This window comes from Onychomys torridus, chromosome 8, assembly GCF_903995425.1.
Source record: "Onychomys torridus chromosome 8, mOncTor1.1, whole genome shotgun sequence".
NCBI lineage: Eukaryota > Metazoa > Chordata > Mammalia > Rodentia > Cricetidae > Onychomys > Onychomys torridus.
This window is the reverse complement of record NC_050450.1, coordinates 76,432,908-76,456,255: the sequence shown is the minus strand read 5'-3', so window position 1 is coordinate 76,456,255 and position 23,348 is coordinate 76,432,908. Positions and strand designations below refer to the sequence as shown.

The window sequence follows — 23,348 nt, the reverse complement described above, 5'->3', positions numbered from 1 at the left end:
GCATAGCTATTATCATCCTCATTATGGGTGAGAAAGCAAAGCCACAGGAACTTAAGTACCTTTGTCTGATATGCAACTGATTGAACCGGGATCCAGCCCAACCTGAGCACCCTCCTGTTCCCCACGGTGCTACCTTAACTAGCCTAACGCTGGGACAGGAGCTGAAAGGCTTCAACAAAACTGGCCTTAGCAGCAGGATACAGTGACCTGAGGCCTGAGCTGAGAGGTGGCATCATCATTCCTGCCTTGAAACTCTAGAACAGGGGCTGGAGCAGTGGCACATCTGTTAAGTGCGTATACTGCTCTTGCAGAGGACCTGAGTTCAGTTCCTAGCATCACAAGAGCCTGTAACTCCAACTCCAGGGAGACCTGATGGCTCTGGAGGTCATGGGCACCAGCCTGTAGCTGTCCTACACACACACACACACACACACACACACACACACACACACACACACACACAGGGGCTAGTTTTAAAAACAAAATCTTAGTAAGAAGAAAAAAGAAGAAGAAGAAGAAGAAGAAGAAGAAGAAGAAGAAGAAGAAGAAGAGATGTGTGTGTCTGCCTATAAACTAGGACATTATACCCTATGTTTAACCTAGAAAGAAATAAGAGAAAAGGATTCTGGCCCCTGGGCCAACAGGCCCCAGGTCCCTGAGATCTAGGGGAGTCAGCTCTAGGGAGTAAACACGCTTCTGGCTAAATATAACCTTCCCAGTCTTCAACAACTTTCTAATTCTGTCTGTGTCAGAGCTATCTGCTGCCCTAGTCTCCAGGCATACTTCCCTTCTCCCGACAAGGCCAGCCCCTGTAAGCTGCTAGCACAGTCTATGCTGCAAAAGAAACAGAAAAGTTTATTCCTCCGGGCTGTGGTGGCACACGCCTTTAATCCCAACACTTGGGAGGCAGAGGCAGGCGGATCTCTGTGAGTTCGAAGCAAGCCTGGTCTACAGAGCTAGTCCCAGGAAAGGTGCAAAGCTATACACAGAAACCTTGTCTCGGAAAAAAAAAAAAAAGAAAGAAAGAAAGAAAAAGAAAGGTTTATTCCAAGTTCATGGAGGAAAGCAGAAGACATAAATTCTCCAGTCAGAAGAAATTACAAAGTAGGGGATTTTTCTCTCTAAGTTATCTTGGAGTGATCCACCTTGAACCTTTAAATTCCCCTTCCCATTGTCACATTTAATCCTTCTGCAACGGAAAGAACAGATTATTGGTGGACAAAAAGGAATACTTGGGAGTGTGGAGACATGGCTGAGCAGAAGCCCACACTCAAGACATGTTTGCTCACAACACAGGATGATGTAGTTGGGTAGCTGGGAACAGAAAGAACAGACAGTTGAGGCTTTTTGTCTTCTAGAGTAGGCTGAATGGGACAGGCTAGGGTACACAGTAAGTGCTGGTCAGCAACTGTCCCATGACAGTTAATAGTGTCACTGTTGTGAAGGCCACCTGGGAGTGTGGCCTTTGATGGCATTCCACAGATCGCCTTATGGGAGAGGGAGGCACCTAGCATCTCACATGTAAGTACTCTACTACTCAGTTACATACACATCCAACAGTGTTCTGCCTGCATATATGCCTGCACGCCAGAAGAGGGCACCAGATCTCATTATAGATGGTGGTGAGGTACCATGTGATTGCCAGGAATTGAACTCAGGACCTCTGAAAGAGCAGCCAGTGCTCTTCTGAGCCCTCTCTCCAGCCCAGTGATCCATTCTTCCCAGTAGCCCCTAAACACAAGCTCTTACCTGACTCTACAAGAGCAGTATGTGTTCTAATGAACCATCACTTCAACCCCTTGCTTCTTCTTGTTGTTTGTTTGTTTGTTTGTTTGTTTATAGACAGGGTACCACTAAGGACCCTGGCTGGGCTGAAACTTGTGTAAACAAAGCTGACCTTGAACTACAGAAATCTACCTGCTTTTGCCTCCAAAGTGCTGGCATTAAAGGCATGTGCCCCCATGCCTAGATGGTGGTGGTGGTGATCATCCACATGAGTCATCCCATGTCTCCAGAGGCAGAAGCAAGAGAATCAGAAGTTGAAGGTCATCCTCAGTGACAAAGCTTTGAAGCCAAGCTAGGCTACCTAAGTCCTTGTCTTGCAGTTGGGAGGGGACAATCTCACTATAAAGCCTTATGCACAGAGTGACTTTAAACTCATTCTGTAGGCCAGGCTGGCCTTAAACTCTGCAATTCTCTGGCCTTGGCCTCCTCAGTAGCAGTATTACAGGCACATATCATCACGTTGGTTGGGGCTGGGTATTTCTATAGTGCAGTTCTTTACCTTGTAAATGTCTGCTTTCTCTCTTCGTCTTCACATGGTCTTTTCTCTGAGGGCAAAGCTATGTGTGTTTTAATCTCATATTGGATTAAGGTCTACCTTTTTTTTTTCTTTTTTCTTTTTTCTTTCTTTCTTTCTTTTTTTTTTTTTTTTTTTTTTGAGCTGGATGGATCCTAGGTCCTGCGCTTGCTAGGCAAGCACTCTACCACTGAGCTAAATCCCCAACCCCAAGGTCTGCCTTTATATAGTATAAAGACTTTCTCCAAATGCAGTCACATTCTCATGGACTTCGAGTTAGAATTTCAGTATATGGAATGAAGGAGATTGGATAGTAAGAGCTGAACACTCCCGTTTGCCAGCTGATCCATATCCACCCTCTGCCATTCTTCACCTTGCCCTACACTGCAGGAACCCCACCTCCGTGGACTGCACGCACCAGCCCCTTGCTCTCTGCTTCCAGCTGGATCCTAGTTGAGTCTGCGGTGGGAGGCACTGGCAGGGAGTCGCAGGGAGGAGGGGAGTGGAGCTGGCCTTTGTTCTGTCTCCTACTCCCTCCCCTCACACTCCAAGGTCACAGGTCACAGCCTTCCCTGAGCCGCTCTACACAACCGTCCATCCCTCAGACCTGGTTCAGCTTGGTGAATTGTGCTCTCGTCATTAGCCTTGGGATCCCATGGACAAGCTACCCTCCATGCTTCCCCTATACCCTACCAATATCACTGTACATCGCACCCTTGTTTAAGAGGTGCACCGGAATTTGTCACACAGAAAGAACATTGAAGATGCCAGCCTGTTTGTGAAATCATGAGAACTGCTAGCTTCGTGTGCTGGAGATCTGGGATCAGGGAATGAAGAGACAATTGCGTCATTTAAATATTTAACAATTATGAGGGGTGCACATGCCAGAAGACAACCTGTGGAAGTTGTTTTTCTACTTTCACCGTGGAGACGCCAAAGACTCAACTCAGCTTGGCATCAAGTACCCTTTCCTGCTTGCTGAGCCATCTCCTTGGCCCCAGCAACTGCTCTAAACGGGAGGAACAAAATAGTATGTATTCATATACAGCATAAGAATTATATGCCGGCCGGTGGTGGCGCACGCCTTTGATCCCAGCACTCCGGAGGCAGAGGTAGGTGGATCTCTGTGAGTTTGAGGTCAGCTGGTCTACAAAGTGAGTTCTAGGACCATCAGGACTACACAGAGAAACCCTGTGTCAAAAACAAACCAACAAAATATATAGGCTGCATAGCCTGGACTACATAGTGTGTTCCAGACCAGTTTAGGCTACATAAAGAGACGCTGAATCAAAACACACACACACACACACACACACACACACACACACACACACACACACACACACACCTACTGAATAGGTCCAGGACAAGGAGGGTGCAGGGCAGGGAAGGGAAGGTACAACACCTTTGCTCCTCTCCAGGCTGTCGGGCTCTGCTTGCCTTTCTAGTGAGCATGTGCCTTAGGATGCCTATACGTGCAGCGCCCACCTTCCCCAGCCACATGGGCCGAGTGCCCCAATCTAGTCCTTCCCTCACAGCTCTGGTTGTCTACCTGTCTGTCTCACCGGGCTGCTTTCAGGGCAGGAACTGGGCCTGTCTCTGCCCACACTCAGCCAGGTGCAGGGTCCTCCACTAGTTCTTCATGAGTTTCCAGTGAACAGCATGGATGAATAAAGCCAAGTCAGGACAAGTGATGCTGTGGTGACCACGGACCACTTATGACTGCTTGCACACATCTGATCCTGCCACCTGAGTCTGGCTCCCCTTTGAGGCCTTTCCAAGACATACTGTGTGCAAATGTTCTCTGAGCCCACCATGCACTGAGTGTGTACTGTCATTTTTACCTCTGGCTGTCCCCTGCCTCAGTGGGACTTGTTATAATCCTCTGGGTTGGGCTGGAGAGATGGCTCAGCCGTTAAAGGCTAGGCTCACAACCAAAAATATGATCCTCTGGGGTTTCAACTATCTTCTGTAAAATGGAGCCAACCATAAGACCCAACCAAAAGTCTTTTCTGGGAGTGGTGGTGCATATATGTAATCTCAGCACTTGGGAGGTGGAGGCAGGAGGGCCTCAAGTTCGGGCTAGTCTGGGCTACTCAGTGAGACTCTGTCTCTGGGGTGTGGGATGGAGCGGAAGAAGCCTTGTTGTGAAGAGTCGGTGTGTTTAGGACTCAAAGCATTTGTGTGGTAAACATAACTGAGGATGACTTCTGAGGACTCCACACTGAGGAACTTTCCACCGTTAAATCACATCTAACAATTCACAAGACATTGTTAGCAGCTGCCCAGCTTCCCTGTGCTAACAGGGGCTGCCCTAAAGGAGACTTCAGCTCAGACAAAGGAGAGATCCACACTTTGTGCCCATAACTGCCCTTGAGGTCTGTGTGACTTTGGCTCCTTTCCACAGCCAAGGAAACAGGAGTGGGCAGAGCCTGAGCAGCTGCCTGTTGGAGTTTATGCTGAGTAGAATCATTCTGAGGGGTTTCATGGTTTACTGAGGATGAGATCCCTTCAGGGCAGGTATTTCAGGGCTTGTGAACCTGGGGGGGAAGTCCCTAGGGAGTTTTAGCAAGGCAGATTCTGATTAGGTTGGTTTGGAGTGGGACCCTGAACTGTGTTTCTAACAAGCTTCTGGAAGGCTGCTGGTCTGGAAATAGGTAGTAAACAACTTTCTCAAGTTTACATTGCAAGTTTCAGTAGATGTTCTTGGTTCTAGCTTTGTGAGTTTTGCACCCAGGCCATACTTTGTTTATTTGTATGTTATGTATGAGTGTTCTGCATATATACCTGCACACCGGAAAAGGGTATCATATCCTGTTACAGATGGTTGTGAGCCATGAAGAGGTTGCTGGGAATTGAACTCAAGGCCTCTGGAAGAGCAACCAGTGCTCTTAACCACTGAGCCACCTCTCTAGAGCCCCAGGCTACACATTGACAAGGTTTGTGCAGTGTTTATGTGAAACTTCACACCTGTTCACACCGGAGTCCCTGGAACAATCCTCTTGACATGATTGTTTTTTCCCTTTAATTAGTGATCCTGAGAGCTGGGATCTAGTACAGTGGCAAAGCACTTGCCTGTATACACGTGAGGCCCCAAATTTCATCCCCAACTATAACAGATAAATAAACAGAATTTTAAAATAAAAACAATAGTGACCCTTTGTCTTCTACAAATGACACCTGCTAGGTGTGGTGTACACGCCTTTAATCCAAACACTGGGAGGCAGAGGCAGGCGGATCTCTGTGAGTTCAAGGCCAGCCTAATCTACACAGTGAGTTTCAGGCCAGCCAGGGCTACAGAGTGAGATCTTCTCTCACACAAAATAAAACAAAAAAAAAATTTAGAAGGACACCTGTAGGCAGTCCTCCCAAGCAGGGCAGCACTTGTTTTATGGGTCCTGAAGCTTATATAGCTTTAGTGACATTTTAAATTAAAAACAATCTTTGTTTTGCTCATTTCTCCAAACGCGGCTATAGAAACAAACTCCCTGTGGTCTGCATGGCTTGAGGCCAAAGGCCTCCTGCAAAAAAACGATTGTTCATCTTTCTGTGGTCAGTGACTGTCACTTCTGCAAATGACCACCTGGGGGCAGTAGGTTTACACGGACCCCTTTCATCTACTCCAGCTCCAGAAAGTTCCAGAGTCCCTCTAGCTGGCCCAGATCACTAATCCAACAAATGAATCTATGCTGTGATAATGGGTGTAAGGCCTCTGCGTACTTCTCTCTCAGGAGCCGGCTTCCCGTTTGCTGCATATGCTAGGAGATTGTTTTTAAATCCAGATGAAGAATGTTAATAGGGAGTTCTGGACACACTGCTGGATCACAGATCCCTGGGAGGTGTTTCTGAGCAGGTAGGCCTTTTTCTGTTCTTCACAAGCTGTATCCATGTGGGGATCCTGGATCTTATCACCTGTCCTCCACCTGCTCCCAACAGGTAGCTTAGTGTTTAGGCATCAACTCTGGAATTCTACTGCTTGCTTGTTCAAATCCAGGGACCAGCATGTACTAATGACAGCTATCAACTCCATCTCTGTACCTCCCTGTGCCTCCATGTCCTAGTGGATAAAAATGGGGGTAATACTGGTTTCATGTCATCGTTGCTGGGTTAGGTACAATACAACATACAAAGCACCCCAGAAGAGTGACCGGCACACAGTGAACCCCTAGTAAATGCTATCACCATCGTCATCCCACACCTTACCTGCCCCTTTTGGTCTTCAGGACAAATTCTCTGACCACTATCCCCTACTCCCAAGCAAGTGCTCCCAGAGAACTAGGAGACAGAAGTTGAGACTCCAGCATAATAACCACACCTGTTCTTCTGTGCACAATGTCTGTCAAACCCTATGATCCTCCTGCAAGTTAGAGCCAATGCCCAGGGATGCCAAAATGTGTGAAAGGCCAGGGGCACCGGCAGGGTCGGACTTCAGAGAGCCTGGCTGCATTTTTACAGAAATCTTTGAATATGGCCGTGTGGCTTCCAGGAGCTTCCCGTGTGCAGATGAGTGTGGTGTACAAGGGCTGCTGGTCAGGCGCAGGCTGTCTTCACTTCTGGGTCTGTTCTTCACACTCTTTAACCCGATTATGGCTCCCCCCCCCACAACCCCGGCCCACTGTGGGGGAGTTACAAGGTACACTGAAGGTGTTCAGTCGCAACTTACAGCACTAGGCAAAATGGCACATGGCTCTAAGAACTTTGTATATGAGAATTACCCGAGATTTTACAGTTGCATTTCCAGGCTAAATTGCAAACAAGTACCAGAGGGCACACGCATTCTAAAAGTGCAAGTCTCAGACCTGATGTTCTAGAGTTTCTTAAGCTACAGTGTTCATACAAGTCACTGTGATGATTTGTTAAAAGCATGTTATGCAATTCTGAAGCTTTGGGAGCCGTCTTCTTTTTTAAATTATGTTTCTTTATTATAATCGTGTGGCTGTGCATGTGTGCATGCACACAGAGGTCAAAAGAGAACTTTCAGAAGTTGGTTCTCTTCTTCCACGGTGCGTTCTGGGGATCACACTCAGATTGTCAGACTTGGCAACCTTTACTTACTGAACCATCTTGCTGGTCAAGAACTGTGTTTCTCAAACTTGAGTATGGATTAGAGTCATCTTCAGGGCTTGTTATAATGCCTTCCAGTTGTAACTTTGGTAGCATTTCTAACAAGCTCCCCGGAGGTGGTGGCTGCTGGGAGCACATTTTGAGCAAAGGGGGAGCAGAAGAGGCAAGGCACTTGCTTTCAGGCAAGGCAGCCTGGGGCGCCTTTGCTAGACTAACTCAGCTCCAATTCTGTGATCCTGGCATGTCACTTAATTTATGTCATTTCCTTATCTGTAAAGTGGTTATTGGGCAAGATCAGCTCCGCTCATGGAACACTTGACAGCCTGGAGCCCTGGTTCTTACTTGATTGCAAACTTGAACCTCCTTAAGGCACTTTGAAAACAAAACCCATAGTTGTTGATTTAATTGGTTTGGAGTACTAAGCATAGGGATTTTGAAAAAAGCATTTGGGGAGTAGTAGCCTAACACCATGGTTCCCAAACTCCAGTGTGTACAGGAACCACAAATTGCTTGGTTACACCCTTAATTTCTGATGCAGAAGGTCTGGAATGGAGCACTTCGTTTTTTAATTTTTAATTTAAAAATATGCACATATGTATATGTGTGTAAGAGAGATGTCAGAAGTGAGCATCAGATCCACCGGCACTAGAGTTACAGGTGGCTGGGAGTTGCCTGGTGTAGGTGCTGGGAATTGAACTTGGTTCCTATACAGGAGCAGTACGCACTTAGCCACTCGGCCAGCCAGCTCTCTAGCCTTGAGAACAAGCATTTCTATAAGCTCACAGATGGCGCTCCAGCTTTCCTTCAGTACGCGTAGCCCTAGGATGTTGCTGAATGACTGGCCTAAGGCTGGAAGAGAATCTTAGTTTGCCTAGTATACCATACCAGCCTACCTGTATCTGCTCGGGTCAAGGGAGGACCCTGATGGAACGGCATTGGGAACAGTTGTTTTATCCTAGCGTGAAAAAATGAAATTGAGGGGAAGAGGCACACCCTTGGCCGGGTGACCCTGAGCCCAGAACAGGAAAGAAGAGCTGTTAAATGCCACAAGGAAGCCTTGGGCTCCACACAAGGAAGAATTTTGACCTTGAGAATGGCCTGTTCTAAAGAGGGCATCCGTTTCCTCTTTCAGTAGCCAGCCTCCTGCCCCTGCCCGTGTAAGGGTGAAGGGGGAGTCCAGCTGAGGTGCGGGCACCGGAAGTTGAGATACTTCTAAAGGAAGATGGTTACAGTCCCCCCCCCCCCCAGTGTGAGGTGCACGCCTCTGGGATGCACACCTGGAATCCAGAAGCTTTGTGTTTAACGTGGGAAGGCATGGTGTAGCACTTTCGCCACAAGCTGGGTTTCTCAACCCTCTTTTCTCGCTTATCAGCAAGCGGTTTTTTGCATGGCAAAGAGGAAGAAAGGAGCGGCGTTAAACATAACCAGCATGTCGCCCAGGCAGCTGGTGTCACCTCCTGAGGCGGTGTGCAGGATGCCTGAGTCCTGTGGACTCCAGAAACAACCCTGAGGGATAACCCGGGCGGGAGTAGGGGGGGGGGAGGGGGTGAAAGTGAGGGGAGGGAGCAAGGCAGGTGGCCCACGGATTTGGCACTTCTCCAGGGGCCAGCTCTGTCCCCTGCGGAGGGAAAAGGAGGGAGGGTCCAGCCCACGCCGCCGGCCACATCAGTGCACCAAGAGAACACCAAGTCTTTATTACCGGAATTCCTATGAAACAGCTCCAAGTTAAAAACCACACACAGGAGGGAAAAACAACAACAACGAAGTGACACACGCAGACCCAGAGCTTTCCCTTCGCGCGCCTGACCCTGGAGCAGGGAAGGCCCAGAGCCGTCAGGGGCTCATGGAGGGTGGGGAAGTGTCCTTCTCTCCAGGGGTCACAGGACTGGCCGGGTGCCAGCAGGGTCCCCCACCCCCATCCTGCACTGCGCACGTTTCCAAACTTGGTCACTCCGCGTGCGCCGCAGTCCTGAGCCCCGGCAAGCTCGGCCATCAGTTGAGGTGATCGCGGTCCCATTTCCACCACGCTCCCACTTCCTACCCGTCCCTAGCAGCCCGGCCGCCACCCAAGCATCGGATCCCACTTTCAACCAGGGCCCCACGCCTGCCCAGGCCTCCCAGCTCTCTCTAAAAGTCAACGAGTTCCCAGATCATGGAACGAGTGGGACACGGTTGTGGCCTCCATCCCCCTTGGCAGCGGTTGGTGCCGGCTAAGCGTCCCTAGAATCACCTCTGTTCTTCAGATCATCTCTGGGTCTCCACTTGAGGCACCCGGTAAGTTCCTGTCCTAGATGCCCCCCATCCCCCACCCCTGCCCCAGGCTGGTAGCCTCTGCAACTTGCACTTCAGCCTTGCACCTTCTCAGTTGGGGTCACCCTCACCCCGGAAACTCCAGTACATCCCTGCCTTATAAAACAGCAGGACCAGTCCAGCCCTTGGGGAGCCCCACTGTGATGTAAATCAAGAACCAGCTTCCGTCTTCACCAAACTAAAGAGCAGGCTTAGATAGAATCCTCCAGCTCCGGGGTCACCCTCCCCATCCCTGCTGGGTCAAGAGGAGGCTGCCAGAGGTAAAGGCCAGCCCTTAATAGAAGCAGCCCTCTGAGCTGGACCCGGCAAGACCACAGTGTCCAGAGTTCTGTGCAGGTCAGGGCCGAGAGTCAGCAGTTCCCGCCAAGGCTGAGACGGAGGAGGCCTTTAGAAAGAGAGGCCACAGAGGATGGGGGATGCCAGGAGCGTCGGGAAAGAGAAGCAGGAAAGCCCTCTTCAGGCCCAAAGAGTCTCCAGATGGATCATTTTGCCAGTTCTTTACTGCAACCTTGGCGCTTCCTGGGATCTTTTCCTTTTCCCTTTCTTTTCTTTTCTTCTTTTTTTTTTCTTTCTTTTTTTTTTTTTTTAAGGGAGGGGTGGTTCCTGAATCTCTGCTCATCCGCGGTAGAGGAGACAGACTACAGACCAGGTAGGTTGTGGCTGGCTGCTGTCTCTAAGGCTCCAGGTTCTTCCTCCAATCACAAGCAACTCTGAAAGTTCTAAGTCCTGTGGAAAGTGGCAGTGGCTGGGCTGGACTGTGGCTGAAGAAGCCTGGGCCGTGGTCTGCAAGCACCATCTGTCTCGGCTGCAGCTGGAGGGCACTGGTGTTTCTCTCAGGTTGCCTCCACCCGGTCAGAGCAGCTCTGGCAAGGCGGCGCTGCTGGCACCTGGGGAGTAGGAAAATTGTGTGACGGTTTTCATTAAAGGGGTTCCCTGGTCTTTCCCTGCCACTGGTTCCTGGAGAATATGAGGCACAGCCTCCTTTCTCCAGCGGTTCTAGATCATCCTGGAACTCTGCTTCCCACGGACGACACCCACTGCTCAACCGCAGGATCCTAGCAGGAAGACATGGAGTGGGAGATGGGGTGGGCAGGAAGCTCTGCCTGGGAAGGCCTTACAGGTGGGAGGCTGTTCCACCCACTCTGCACCCCTTAGTAGCTGGGGGGTGGGGGCGGCCACACTAAGTAAGAGAGCCTGAAGGGGCAGAAAAGTAATCCCAGGCTATAAAGTGGTGGGCCTGAGACACCGGGCTGCGTTCATAAGACTTTTGCTTGGAAGATCCACGAGTAAAGCACAAGAGAGGTAGGACCAGAGTGATGTTTGGTGGTGGGATTAACGTGAGTGATCAATCTGTCGAGACTGTGATGGGGAACGCTAGATGGCGGAAGGAGGCAGGAAGGAGAGAACGGCTTGCAGTGACCTGATGGGGCACACTGTAAAGATCTCGGGGAGCAGGAGACCCAGTAGATCTGGAAGAGCAGCTACTGAGGAAGAGGACAGTTGGGCCCTTAGAACAGAAATGGACAAGACTGAAGAGTCAAGGGCAGAGCCATGAATTGAGGGAGAGGGGGTACTGACAGGCTCCTATGGGGAAGGGGGGGGACAGCCAAGACTCCTGGACTCATAGGAAAACCAGTCTCAGTCAAAGCCTGGGCATTGCTCATAGAAGGGAGCGTCAGAATGCACAGCAGGCCCCGGACCTGGCAGGTGACCTCCTGGATTTGGTCCCTTCTGGAGCTGTTTTGAGTTGGGGTGCAGACCCTGTGCCCATCATCTTCTGATCTTTACAATGGGGGAGTTGAGGGGAGAACAAGCTGGACAGTTCCAAAGCGATGAGCGAGTTCTGAGATGGAGTGGCTCTGGGGAGTCCTCTTCTCTCCTGGGGACCAGTGGGATACAAGGAGGGGTACGAGTGGGGTGTCTCCTTAGCTCCCCTTACTTGGGTACCCCAGAAGAGCAGGAAGCTGGGGTGCAGCTCTGTGGGTGAGGAAAGCCTGGGGAGCATGGAAGAGAGCTGGAGAGGAATGATAAGGGGGATGTCTTGCCTGCACTTGCTGGCCCTACCCTCTGTGGCCTGGATTATCTCACTGCCACTACTACCATAAGAGGGGCATCTGTTCCTCCAGGGTTGGAACCAGGACCAGACCCACCACACAACAGCTCAAGAAAGCCCAGTGGATGCTGAGCACTGGGACCAGGACAGCAGGTGGGCAGGCAAAGTAGGTGGGTGGGCAGGCAGCTCCTCATTGAGGGCGGGGCACCGGTAGAGGGACAGACATGCCTAGTTTCTGCAGGAGATGCTGGCGTTTCCTATGTACACCCCCGAGGACAGTGCACAGGGAGAGAGGAGGAAAGGCAGGCCAGCCCCGAGGCTCCAGACAGAAGCAGCCATTCCAGGGGCTATTTCCAGATCCTTGACCATCCAACCTAAGCAGGGGACCGAACACAGTTCTGCATGTACATGACCACAATGCTTCTTACACTATCCTCTTAATATTCACTGTGTGTCTCGGAATGTCTTTTCAATGGGGCTGCAAACTATTCAAGGTCAAAAGCGGATTTGGTTTTCCTGTTCAAGGCATCTGTGATGATTCAGGCAGATGTGATTGTTTGTCAAATGAATAAATAACTAAATTCTTAAAAGTACAAAAGCCAGAATTGATACAGCAAGTCTGTAATCCCAGCACTTGGGAAGTGGAAACAGGAGGATCTGAAGTGCAAAGCCAGCCTCATCTATATAGCCAGTGCATTCAAGGGTAGTGGGGTTATGTAAAACTAAACTATAAATTTATGTGTGTGTATGTGTGTATATATATGTGTATATTATAGATGTGTGTATGTATATGTGTGTACTATTTATGTGTGTGTATATATATATTGTGTATGTGAGTATGCATATATGTATATATGTGTGTATATGTATATGTGTGTGTGTGTGTGTGTGTGTGTGTGTGTGTGTGTGTGTGTGTGTTGGTTTGCAGGGGGAAACCACGTGCAATGCCGTAAGAGAAGTAAGCCAGGATCAGTGTTACTATGATGTCACAGCCCAGCACCCCTGGATCCTTGGGAGGAGACATGGTGGGGTGGTGGGCCTTTGCTCAAGCTGCCCCTAGAAGCTGGGCCCCAAGCCTTACCTCTTACTGTCCCTCTCTTAGGGCTTCTTCCACCTTAGGCACCTCCTGCCGCCTTTCCCGGAAGTCCTCATCTGAAAGGCAAAGGGAAGCGCCTCATCTTCCACCCTGCAGAACCTCACTTGGGCCTGTCCCCAGACTGGGCAGGGGGGCTGCCTCAGCTGTCCCTTAGCTTGGCTCCTGATGCCAAGGTAGCATGCTGTATGTGGGTGAGGAGAGAGGCAAAAAGCACCCAGGTGCTGTCTTGGCTCTACCACTGAGCTCAGCCTTGGACAAGTCTTACCCTTTGTTTGGGCCTCAGTTTTCTCATCTATCAAGTGGGATAGGGACGATGAACTAACTATCCAGAGGACCCCTAAGGCCTTCTAGTCTTTGCATCTGGTGTCTCCTGACAACCCCCCCTTTTTTTCTTTTCCTTTCTTTTTATTAATTTTTTGTCTGTTTGTTTGTTTTCAAGACAGGGTTTCTCTGTGTAACCCTGGCTGTCCTGGAACTCACTCTGTAGACCAGGCTGACCTCGATCTCAGAGATGCACCTGCCTCCACCTCCCAAGTGCTGGGATTAAAGGCGTGTGCCATCTCTTGACCCTTTAAGAACCTGATGATGATAAAAAAAAAAAAAAAAAAAAAAAAGAGCCTCATGATGAGGGTTCATTCACGGGTGGCCTCGCTGGGTCTTTTGACCCCTGTGGCCTTTAGAAGGGACTGGGTAAAAAGTTCAAGGCCTGCAGACTGAAGATTTCTCTCTTTCTTTTTCTTTTCTTACTTTGGTTTTTTGAGACAGGATTTCTCTGTGTAGCTCTGGCTGTCCTGGAACTCGCTCTGTAGACCAGGCTGGCACTGAACTGGCAGAGATCTGCCTGCCTCTGCCTCCCGAGTGCAGGGACTAAAGGCGTGGGCCACCACCACCCGGCTAAACTGAAGCTTTCTAATTTGTGGTTGTCCACATATGAGGCCTGCCTATCCCTCATTCCCAGGAGAACATTCTCTAGGAACAGTACCTTCGTGCTGGGTACCCCTTTAGGGACAACAGGAACGGAGTGGCATTGTGTGCACCACATTTCTGTGGCCTACCAACCCTTGACATGTCCCCTAGACTGAGTGTCCCCTTGCTAACATGAAGTCCTAAGGACTTCCTCTTGAAGAGTCACCCATCACAAGCAAGTTGCAGCGCAACGCCCCCCGCCCTGCCTCACCATAAGCATGACCCTCTACATCATCCAGGAGGTTGGCTGTTGATGCAGCAGCTCCCAGCCTGCCGGACTGCTCAGGAAAACTATCCCAGAGACCAACGGGAACTGTCACAGCTTCTCCAGTCTGCCCGAGCTCTGTCCTGCCAACCCACCAACCTCTACCATCCCTCCTGTCCTCTAACTGCCCAACACTGCCCCTTCCAGGCCCCTCTCCTGGGATCAAGCCAGCAGCTGGCCAGGCCCTAAACCCCCTACTCTGCCTCCATCTCTAGGGACAGAGAGTGACTTTCTCCCTTGCTCCCCTTTGGCTACTCAGCTTTCAGTATCCCCCCCATCCCTCCCCCCACCCCCCACCCCCCACCCCGCTAAGCATGGATGGGAGCTTGGGGGTACGAAGACAGGGAAACATCTTTTCACTTGAAGAACCAACAACGAGAAAGCAGGCCTCCTGAGGCAAGGCTGCAGGGGACCTGGGAACCAGTCCACCTAGCAAACTTAGGGAAAGGTTTGCTGGTTTCAACGCAGATAGCTCAAGGTCAAAAGCAAAGACGTCACAGGAAGCATAAGAAGCTCGGTGTCCCAGGAGCTGACGACAAGTGTCCTGGTTTGCGAAGCCAGGAAGGGAGGCCACAGAGCCAGGTCCCACGGCCCGCCGAGGAAGGTCCAGTTTCAGGGGCCCAGCCGGGATCTCCGTCACTGTCCTAACACCCACCCCCAAACCCAGCGCCAAGCAGAAGGATACGACTGAAGCTTGGGCAGGTGCCTCCTCTTTGACTTCCTCATTTTGGTCTTCTCAGAGAAGGCTCGGGCGAGTTCAAACAGCTTCCTTCGCGTGGCTGGGGCAGAGAGACTAATGAGCCCTTCCCGCTCCAGACAGCCAGAGCATCAGATGGCTTCCCTCCAGGTTTGGGGGCAGCCAGGGCAGCAGCACCAGGCCCCTGGGGTGGGGACCGGGAAGAGGAAGGTGACAGGGACGGCAGATACCAGTGCCACGGAGGGAGCAAGTGTGCCATCCCAGGTCGGCCTCCAGGGGCAGCACAGGCCACCACTAGCCAAGTGCGCAGCCTGCCTCCTGTCCAAGATCCGGGTATTCCTTCCCGAGAGGCAGCGGCAAGAGCCACGGATCTTGGCTTTCTTTCCTGCCGGCTGCCAAGGCCTTCTTCCCGCCCTCCCTAGCCACCTCCACAGTTGGTCCTAGATTTCCATGACTCATCGGAAATTTTCCCTGAAATAAAACCTTGAAAGTATCCCAGCCTCATTCCCACTGGTTATGGGTCTGTGAGATTGGAAAGGAAAGGATGATGAGAAGCAGGCAATGGGAAGAGGTGCCCTACCCCAAAATGCCTCCCACCCCCACAGAAAGCAGACTCAGCCTGTGCCTCCTGTCTCGGCCAGGCCCTCACACCACAGAGAACGTGGACACTGGCACGCACCATTTTTCTGCAGACAGCTGGCTCAAGAGGATTTAAACTTAATTTGTCTCCAGACTCAGCTGCAGAATAAAGTAAGGTAGGAAGGCTGATTGAGCTAGCCTGTGATTAAAATGTCACCTGAGTTCACCAAGAGTCAAGAGCATTAAAAATCCTCATGGGTGGGGGCTCCCTCCTTCTCATGAGGCCATGGGGCTTGCCTCAAGAGAGCTGGGACAGGGAGGGGACAGGCGCAGGACTCACATTTTCCCATGTGTTTCAACTTGTCCCTGAATAAGGCATCTTCTGACACAGTGGGGTTGGTGTCACTGATTCCTGGAAGGAGGAGACACCTGCTGACGGACCAGGCCCATTGGGTCTCTGAGGTCCCACTAAGAGAGAGACAGAGCAGCTGCCAGGGCCCCGGGAAGGTAAATGAGATGGTGCTGCTCCATGGTTGCTTAGGTTTGTCCTTTCATTACCACAGAAGTGCCGGCTTCTCCCCTAACCACAGGAGTTTAAGCCAAGTTGCAAGAGTACTTTCTTCTTGCAAGATGCATTTTCCTCTTCTGAGCCAGTGGGGGCAGTCTTAAGAAGGGCTGCAAGTGTGGGAAGCTGGCTGGCACAGGGTTTTTGTGAACAATCCCTTAGTCTCAGAGCCATGAGGGTAGTTTGAAATGAGTTGGATGGGAAAGAGTTACATCATGAAAACCCCCAGGGACGGCCAGCCAGGCTTCTGCACCCAGAGCAGAGTGTTAGCCCTTTGCCAGCACATCACGGCCCTCTGTGCATCCTACCTCCGGTGAACTGGGGCAGAAACGATACAGAGCCAAGAATGCTGGGGAGATCTCCTTCTGGGTTCCGCCCCTCCGTTATCCCCCGTTATTCCCTCCCAGATGTTGAACAGGAATAAGAGCAGGGCTCAGCCAAGAGTCAGAACTTGGTGAGCCACCTGGAGGGAGCCTTCTAACCCACTCCTCACTGCGCTCCATTCACCGTTCACCACTCTCTAATGTGGTGGCTCCTCCTGAGTCACCTTGCCTGCTAGGTTCCCTTCAAGTCACTCTGATCCAGCTCAGTGGCCCCAGTGGCCCTTAGTAATTTGGGATCAAGGACTAGAAGCTCCGTGAAAACTCCCAGATGAACATCTGCTGGGGCCTAAGCTCCTGGCCTCTTGCTTAGGAATCAGTTCTACAGGATTTTCTCTCTCTGAGCTGGGATTAGCAGGGCACCTCACCCTTCTGCTCCTGCCTTCCCAGCTCAGCTCTAGGATGGCGCTTCTGCTCCTGGAAAAAAAAAACTGCTGAGCCTTTTTGGATATGTACATGGGGTGAGGGCAGTAACTGGCCAGGGACCCAGAGTCCAGGGGCCAAGTGTGAAGGCAGGACCTCTGTTCACACTCCCAGCCTCAGCTCCCCTGTAGTCTGGGAATCCTTACAGCGCTGTCCCTCACCCTCTGACCTTGCAGACCCCATGCTGCTGGCACTGAAGGGGAAGTCATGCAATAGTTTGAAATGAGTTGGGGCCGGGACAGTTATATCAGGGACTGTAAACTTGCTGGGCTTCTCTGGCCCTCCAGAGGCCGTCCTGAACCACCTAGAATTCAATGCTCAGAATTTATTTTCCTCACCTGTGGCAGGGCATGACTCTGAGCAGGTAGTCCTCAGCTACTTAAGTGAATGAATGAGCCCTTCCCAGATTAATTTCACCCTCTCCACGCACTGGATACAGTCAACCTGTGTGTCTCACCTTTGCTGGTTTGCTAATAGGCATTAAGCCTCATTAGGCCAAGCCCTCACCAGACTCTGACGCCTTTCTTCTCTCAGCTGCTATTTATTAAAGGACATTACATGGTTCAGTGTGTCCTCTGGTAGCTCAAAATCCAGAAATAGTTGGGAGGTCAGCCAGCCTGTGCTAACCTACAGCTCCCAGAACAGCAAGAATCTAGGGCCACTCACTAAAGGGATATCTCACTCCACAGAAGGCCATCCTTCTAGCCTGCTGAGGGTCTCAGATCCAACCTTTGGTCTGTTTCCTCATCCTACTCCCAAACTCTCAAAGTTGAAGGTAAAGTTGGGGTGTGGGCCCACTGAGCCCATCAGGTTCTCTCCCAGGAGAGCAAGCTTACCTGGGACAGAGGAGGGGAGGCCAAAGTCGTTTCCAACAGCCACATTGCTGGATTTGGATTTCTGGGATTCATACTTCAATCGGTCTGGAAAGGGAGATGGTTTCTATCAGAGAAGTGAGCTCCAGGGCACCCAGGGGCACACAGAGGCTGCTAGAGGCTAACCCCCCTGAAACACACATAAGTACACACACACACACACACACACACACACACACACACACACACACACACACAGTAGGCACAGTGTCTACCAGCTCTTGAAGAATTTGTGATAATAGAATTGATTGCCTAAAAGCATCCGCAATGTTGGGATGTCAGAACTAGCAGCTTCCTGAGAGTCCAAACCTATTTTATCCTATTATTTTAAGGTTTTGATATGGAGCCTAGGCTCTCTTGGAACTCATGGTTCTCCTGCCTCAGCCTCCTTAGTGATGGGGCTGCAGATTGGCTGGCTAGCCAAGCCTCCTTTGTGGTGCCTGTGGGCCTGCTCCCTCCAGCCCAACACCCTGGCAGTACAATTTGCTCTGTCCTCCCCAAACACATCAGACACCCTCTCTTCCTCCTTCCCTCCCTCCCTCCCCCTGTGACCTTTACAAGACCACCTCTGCAGCCTTGTCTCCAAATCCTACCTCAGAAGGAAAGGCAGCCAGGTTGGGAACAGGGTAACCCATCCATAGACCATGCAAATACCCTGCTCTAACCTCTTCCATTCAGGACGCCTCCCATTCTGGAGGAGGAACCAGTAACCCTGTTCCTAGAGCTCAAGACATGGTACTTGCGTCTTGTGGAAGCTAGAGGTTGGTGGGAAAGACAGCATTCCTTCCTGTCATCCAAGCCAAGGTGAATGCAGGGCAGAGGAGAAGGCCCCAGTGGGCACATCCCTCTTCCTCTGAGTTCCCAGGTGTTCCCAAACCCCCACTGGCTGAATCCTGGGGCTCCTGCACAACCCAGGGAGGGATGTGTTTATGTAGGCTAGAAAGTGCCTAGCATGTTGGCCTCCAGCATAGCCCCGTCCTGGGCCCGAGGCCACTGCCCATATCATTGTCTTCTTTCTTGGTGAGGCTTGGTGCCCACCTCTCTCCAGGGCAAGGAGGAAGTCACGGTTACGCTGCAGCTCCTTCATGAACTCCTCGTTCTGCAGAAAGAGGGCAATTCTCTCGTCCTCCAGATATTGTTTCCAGCGGCTGTCCTGGTCACCGGCCCCAGGTCCTGGCACTGGAGGTGGGCCTCCCTCTCCACCCATACGCTTGGAGCTCCCAGGGTGACCCTGAGGAAAAGAGCATACAGATTGCCGACTTAAATCCATGTACACCAGTATATGCGTGTGTGTTTTCCCAGAATCCTCCAGCCCCGTCCTGTAGTCCCCTCCTCCCAACAGGACACGGTCATTGGCCAAAATTGACTGGAACAAGTCAGAACTGTCTCTGTAGCAAAAGCAAAAGGACTTTTCCTCCCAACCTAGGGCCGCCTCACTCCCTCTTCTGGCACCTAAATCATCCTGAAAGGGATTTGCAAACCGCTCAGCCACCTGTCCATGGACTGACTCCCAGTCCCATGCTGCCTTCTGCCTTCATCAATTGTGGGGCCCACCAGCAGGGGCACCTTGGAGTACACCACCATGTGAAAGAAGCTTCCCAGGAGAAGAAGGAGCATCCCTGGACCCCACCATGAGCTGCTCCATTTTTCTCCCTCCAGCCTGAGGTGATGGCTGCAGCCAAAGCCTCCCCAGGCTGCCACCTTCCCTGGGCCCAACAGGAACCATCGGGCCAGTTGAGAAGCAAGGCCGTGGGTTCATCTCTCTTTCCTTATAAACTCTATTCAACAAAAGCAGTTCAGCCCAGGCTTGGAAACCAAGAAGCAAACCTGGCTGGCACTGGGTGCATATTTCCTGTCTGCTGCTAACTTGTGGAAATAACTTTCTTTCCTTTTCTATTTTGGGCTGGTGGCCTGGTGGGTACAACGGGAAGGCGGGGGCAGCAGCAGATGAAGAACCAGCTGATGAGATGCTGGACAGGCAGGCAGGCAGGCAGGCATGGAGGTTTGAGGGCAGCTGGTTACCTGAATGCTGTCCATCTGCTGGGGCAGGATTCGGAGAAAGTCATCAGGAAGGTTACCAAGCAGGGGTGGGTTCCAGTTCCTGTAGCGACTCTGGCTTGCAGGTTGTCCAGAGCCCAGGACATCAATCCTAGGGGATGGGAGATGAGGAGAGCAGGGAGCAGTCAGGCCTAGCCATAGCTCTGTAGGCCTGTCACGGGTCCTCAGGTAGATGGAGGCCTTACTCAGAGCATCCCATGCCCATACTGCTTTCAGGACAAAGGTACTGGTGTGTACTCTGCTGAATGAGGGAAATGGCACACTAAGAAGGCAGGCAGCCAGGCCAGGAGCAGCGGGAACCACCTCTTCCTCTCCTCAGTCAGGTCTGCTTTCCAACTCCTCAGCCTTGGCCTTGGGCTGCTTTCCGGTCACTCAGTGCCTCTGGTGCAAATGTCAATATTGTAGATTTAGATATAGATTTTATGAGTGTGCCCTACAGACTAGGGGTGGGTGGTGGGTCATATGCTTCTGTGCTTGCTTGTGTCCCTAATAGCTGGCACAGGGCTGGACTGTCAAGTAGCAGATATCTACCCCACCCCCATCCCACCCAACAGCAGACAAGTGGCTGGCCAACCCATCCTGTCCTTGGTTTGTTGGGGGAAGGGAGCTCCCAAGATTCCTGGACAAGAAAGCAGATCTGAGTTCCCATCCTGGCTCAATTACAGCCAGCAAAGGGTGGGGACCATTGGGAAGACCCTGCTGATCCCCTTCCAAGGTATTAGATGTCCCCCTACCCCCCATGAGCTGCAGTCTGAACTGCCAGAAGCCAGGGTTAAGTCTTGTTTCTCAGGGGTCTATGGGGACTCTTCTCAGGCAAGGTGTGCCTGCGCCAGCTGGCCAGGACAGGAGAGGAAGAAGGGCCTGCCTACCCTGACCCCAGGGCTCCATCTCCAAGCCCAGGCCTGAAGGAAGCCTGGAGCTGGGCCAGGAGCTCCACAGCTCCTCAGCAGCCTGCTGCGTGGCAGCCGCAGGACACGTGTCCTGCTGAATCAGGGAAATGACACATGGAGAAAGCAGGCGGCCCAGGGTGGTGGGGGCCCTGCTGGGCTCAGCCTGGCTTTGATTTGGCCTCCAGCTTCAGGAATCCCTCCACCCCCTCACTGGAGGGGGGCTTTTCCGTCTGCTGCTAACTTGTGGAAATAACTTCCTTTCCTTTTCTATTTTGGGCTGGTGGCCCGGTGGGTACGGAGGGGAGGGCGGGGGCACCAGCAGACAAATAACCAGCTGCTGAGTGCTGGGGAGCTCCATTTGCAGCCTGGAGACATACAGGGATCCCCAGCGAGGCGCCTGCAGGGGAACCCAGGACACACATTCCTAGGCTAGGTTTCCTCTACAATGCTCTGCCACTTACATCCCTCTCCCAAGTTCTGTTTTTCCTGTCCATCCCACAGACACCACTTCCAGCCATAATGGGAGAAGGCTTATCCAGGCTTCATGTGGGGTGAGGTCGACACCCCAACTCAGTCACACCTGGAAGCCATCCATGATGGCTGCAGAGAGAGAGTCCAAACTCTGACCAAGACCCTCTAAGCCATTGTGTTTCTGGGATGCCCATGGGGTGGGGGCTGACATGGGGAGACCTCCTTTTCACCTGGAGCTTCCCTGGCTTCTGAGCAGGGGTCCTGGAAAGAGGACCTGCTTAGCTTTCTCCAAGCCCTGGGATGAAGTCACCCTCAGCTGCAGGGGGGCTGGCCCAGCCTAGGCAGCCCAGCAACTCCGTTGTGGTTGGAAAGGAATGTCAGAAATGAGCTTTGAGGCAAAACTTCCAAGGCTGCAATTTCAAAACAAAAACAGCAGGCGGCCTGTGCAGAGGGGTCTCCTGGGGACTCAGGCCGCTGAAGAAAAGGAATCCGTAGGGGAGGGGGAAGGAGACAGAGGCCAAGAAGATTTTCAGGTACCGAGCCCCTGGAGCCCCCCAAAAGAACTTCAAGCATGGAGGGGGGACTCCCCCACGCTTATCCACAGATGTTGGACCTGGTTGGGAAGGATTTCAGAGATGGACCTTTCCAGAAGACTTTTGTTGTTGTTGTTGTTGGTGGTTTGTTTTTTGAGACAGTGTTTGTCTGTGTAGCCTTGACTGTCCTGGAACTCACTATGTAGACCAGGCTGGCCTCAAACTCACAGAGATCTGCTTGCGTCTGCCTCCCAAGTGCTGGGAGGGGATTTTAAGTGGAGTAGGACATGCGGTCCATGTGTGCCAGACCCCGTTACAAGTCACATGGCTGGGTCATTCAGGCAAAGCCTGGGCAAAGGATCCCAGCACTCCAGGTTTGTTTCTCTGGGATGGTCCTGCCTCTTGGGATCCATTAAGACAGTATCTGAGCTCTGAGACTGCCCTATCACAGGCTCATCTCAGAGATATAGTGACAGAAAGGGACCACAACACAACACAACCCCCTCTCAAATTTAACCTTCGGCAGCCAAAGATTACCAGCCTCCCGCACCCTGCTGTAATACAGCCTCACAGGCTCCTGTAGTCACAGGTAAGGTGTGTGCTCGTGGAAGTTCCACAGAGCCCCCATAACCCGTGTGCTGCTCACTCACGCTGATGCTCTACACTTTCAGAAGATTCCCCAGGATGGTCCCCTCTCCCTGCCTCTGGGCCTTTGCACATGCCATTTCCTCTGCCTGGAACTATCCCTGTCCTCAGTTTCACTAGCCTAATGCTAAGATGTATGGACTTAAGGCCATGTCTTGGACAGCAGCTGTCTGGGCCCCCATGTTTGTAGCTTCCCTAAATTCTGATCTACAGGGGAGGGGTCCAGAGGACAAGCAATGTGCGTGTGCGTGTACACACACACACACACACACACACACACACACACACACAAGCACGCATGCATAAATAAATAAATGTAATTGAAAGTATTTAAGTACTTTGGAATAAATGCTATGGCTTGGGTCTGCAATGTCCCCCACAGGCTTGTATGTTTGAATACCTGGTCTCCAGCTGGTGGCACTGTTTCAGGAAGTTATAGACTCTTTGCGGGTGGGATCTAGATGGCGGAAGTAGGTCACTAGGAGCAGGCTTGGAAGATCATACCTGCCTCTGGCTCTGAACCAATCTCTCTGCTTCCTGATGTATGGTGATGTGAAGACTCACCGCCTTGCCCTCTTGCTAACAGGATGGTTCTACCCCTCCTTCCCTGCCATAATGGGCTTAGAGTCCCTCTCAAACCATGAGCCAGAATCAGTCTCTCCTCTCTCAACTCCTTTTCTTCAAGAGTTTTGTCACAGCAACAACAAAGCAGAAGTCAAAAGAAAGTCATTACCCCTGAGCTCCGTAAGCCGCCAGAGGTGTGACCGCAAGCGCTGCCCACTGGGTCTGTCCCACCCAGGCATCTAACTCCCACCTCCCAGCCTGCATCCCAGTACCACTGTGAGGTTCCAGCTCTCTCCTGTCCCTGACTCGATGACCACCTCTGGCCCCCACCAGCTCACCTTCCAGACTCTCAGCTCCCTAAGGGACAGCCTGATTTCCTAATTTCTCAGCAAGGGGGTGATGGCATAGCAATGAAGTGATAGCCTGGAAGTCAGATGACCTGGGTTCACACCCCAGCTCTTAGCCTAGGGGACAGCAGTGGACCTCTCTGAGGCTCAGCATATTCATCTATGAAATGGGTAACAGCAGTGCTTACCACATAAGTCACTGGGTAAAGAACCATGGCAGCGCCTGGCATTTGAAGGGTACTTGGCAAACGGCAGCTATTCTTACCAGCTC

General features: G+C 51.6%; 1 protein-coding gene across 4 annotated transcripts in view; it reads right to left on the bottom strand.

Moving 5' to 3' along the window:
- Positions 1 to 9,034: 9,034 nt before the first annotated feature.
- The window catches only part of Cuedc1 (CUE domain containing 1), a 77,972-nt gene continuing 63,658 nt past the window's right edge, over positions 9,035 to 23,348 (bottom strand). For all 4 annotated transcript variants that reach the window (XM_036195853.1, XM_036195854.1, XM_036195857.1 and 1 more), the window contains 8 exons: positions 19,592 to 19,718; positions 18,608 to 18,800; positions 17,534 to 17,617; positions 15,670 to 15,741; positions 14,739 to 14,832; positions 14,000 to 14,058; positions 12,808 to 12,878; positions 9,035 to 10,560 (listed from right to left, as the gene is read on the bottom strand). In XM_036195853.1, coding sequence (XP_036051746.1) covers positions 12,811 to 12,878; positions 14,000 to 14,058; positions 14,739 to 14,832; positions 15,670 to 15,741; positions 17,534 to 17,617; positions 18,608 to 18,800; positions 19,592 to 19,718 — 697 coding nt within the window. In that variant the 3' untranslated portion in view covers positions 9,035 to 10,560; positions 12,808 to 12,810. The remainder of the gene's footprint in view (positions 10,561 to 12,807; positions 12,879 to 13,999; positions 14,059 to 14,738; positions 14,833 to 15,669; positions 15,742 to 17,533; positions 17,618 to 18,607; positions 18,801 to 19,591; positions 19,719 to 23,348) is intronic.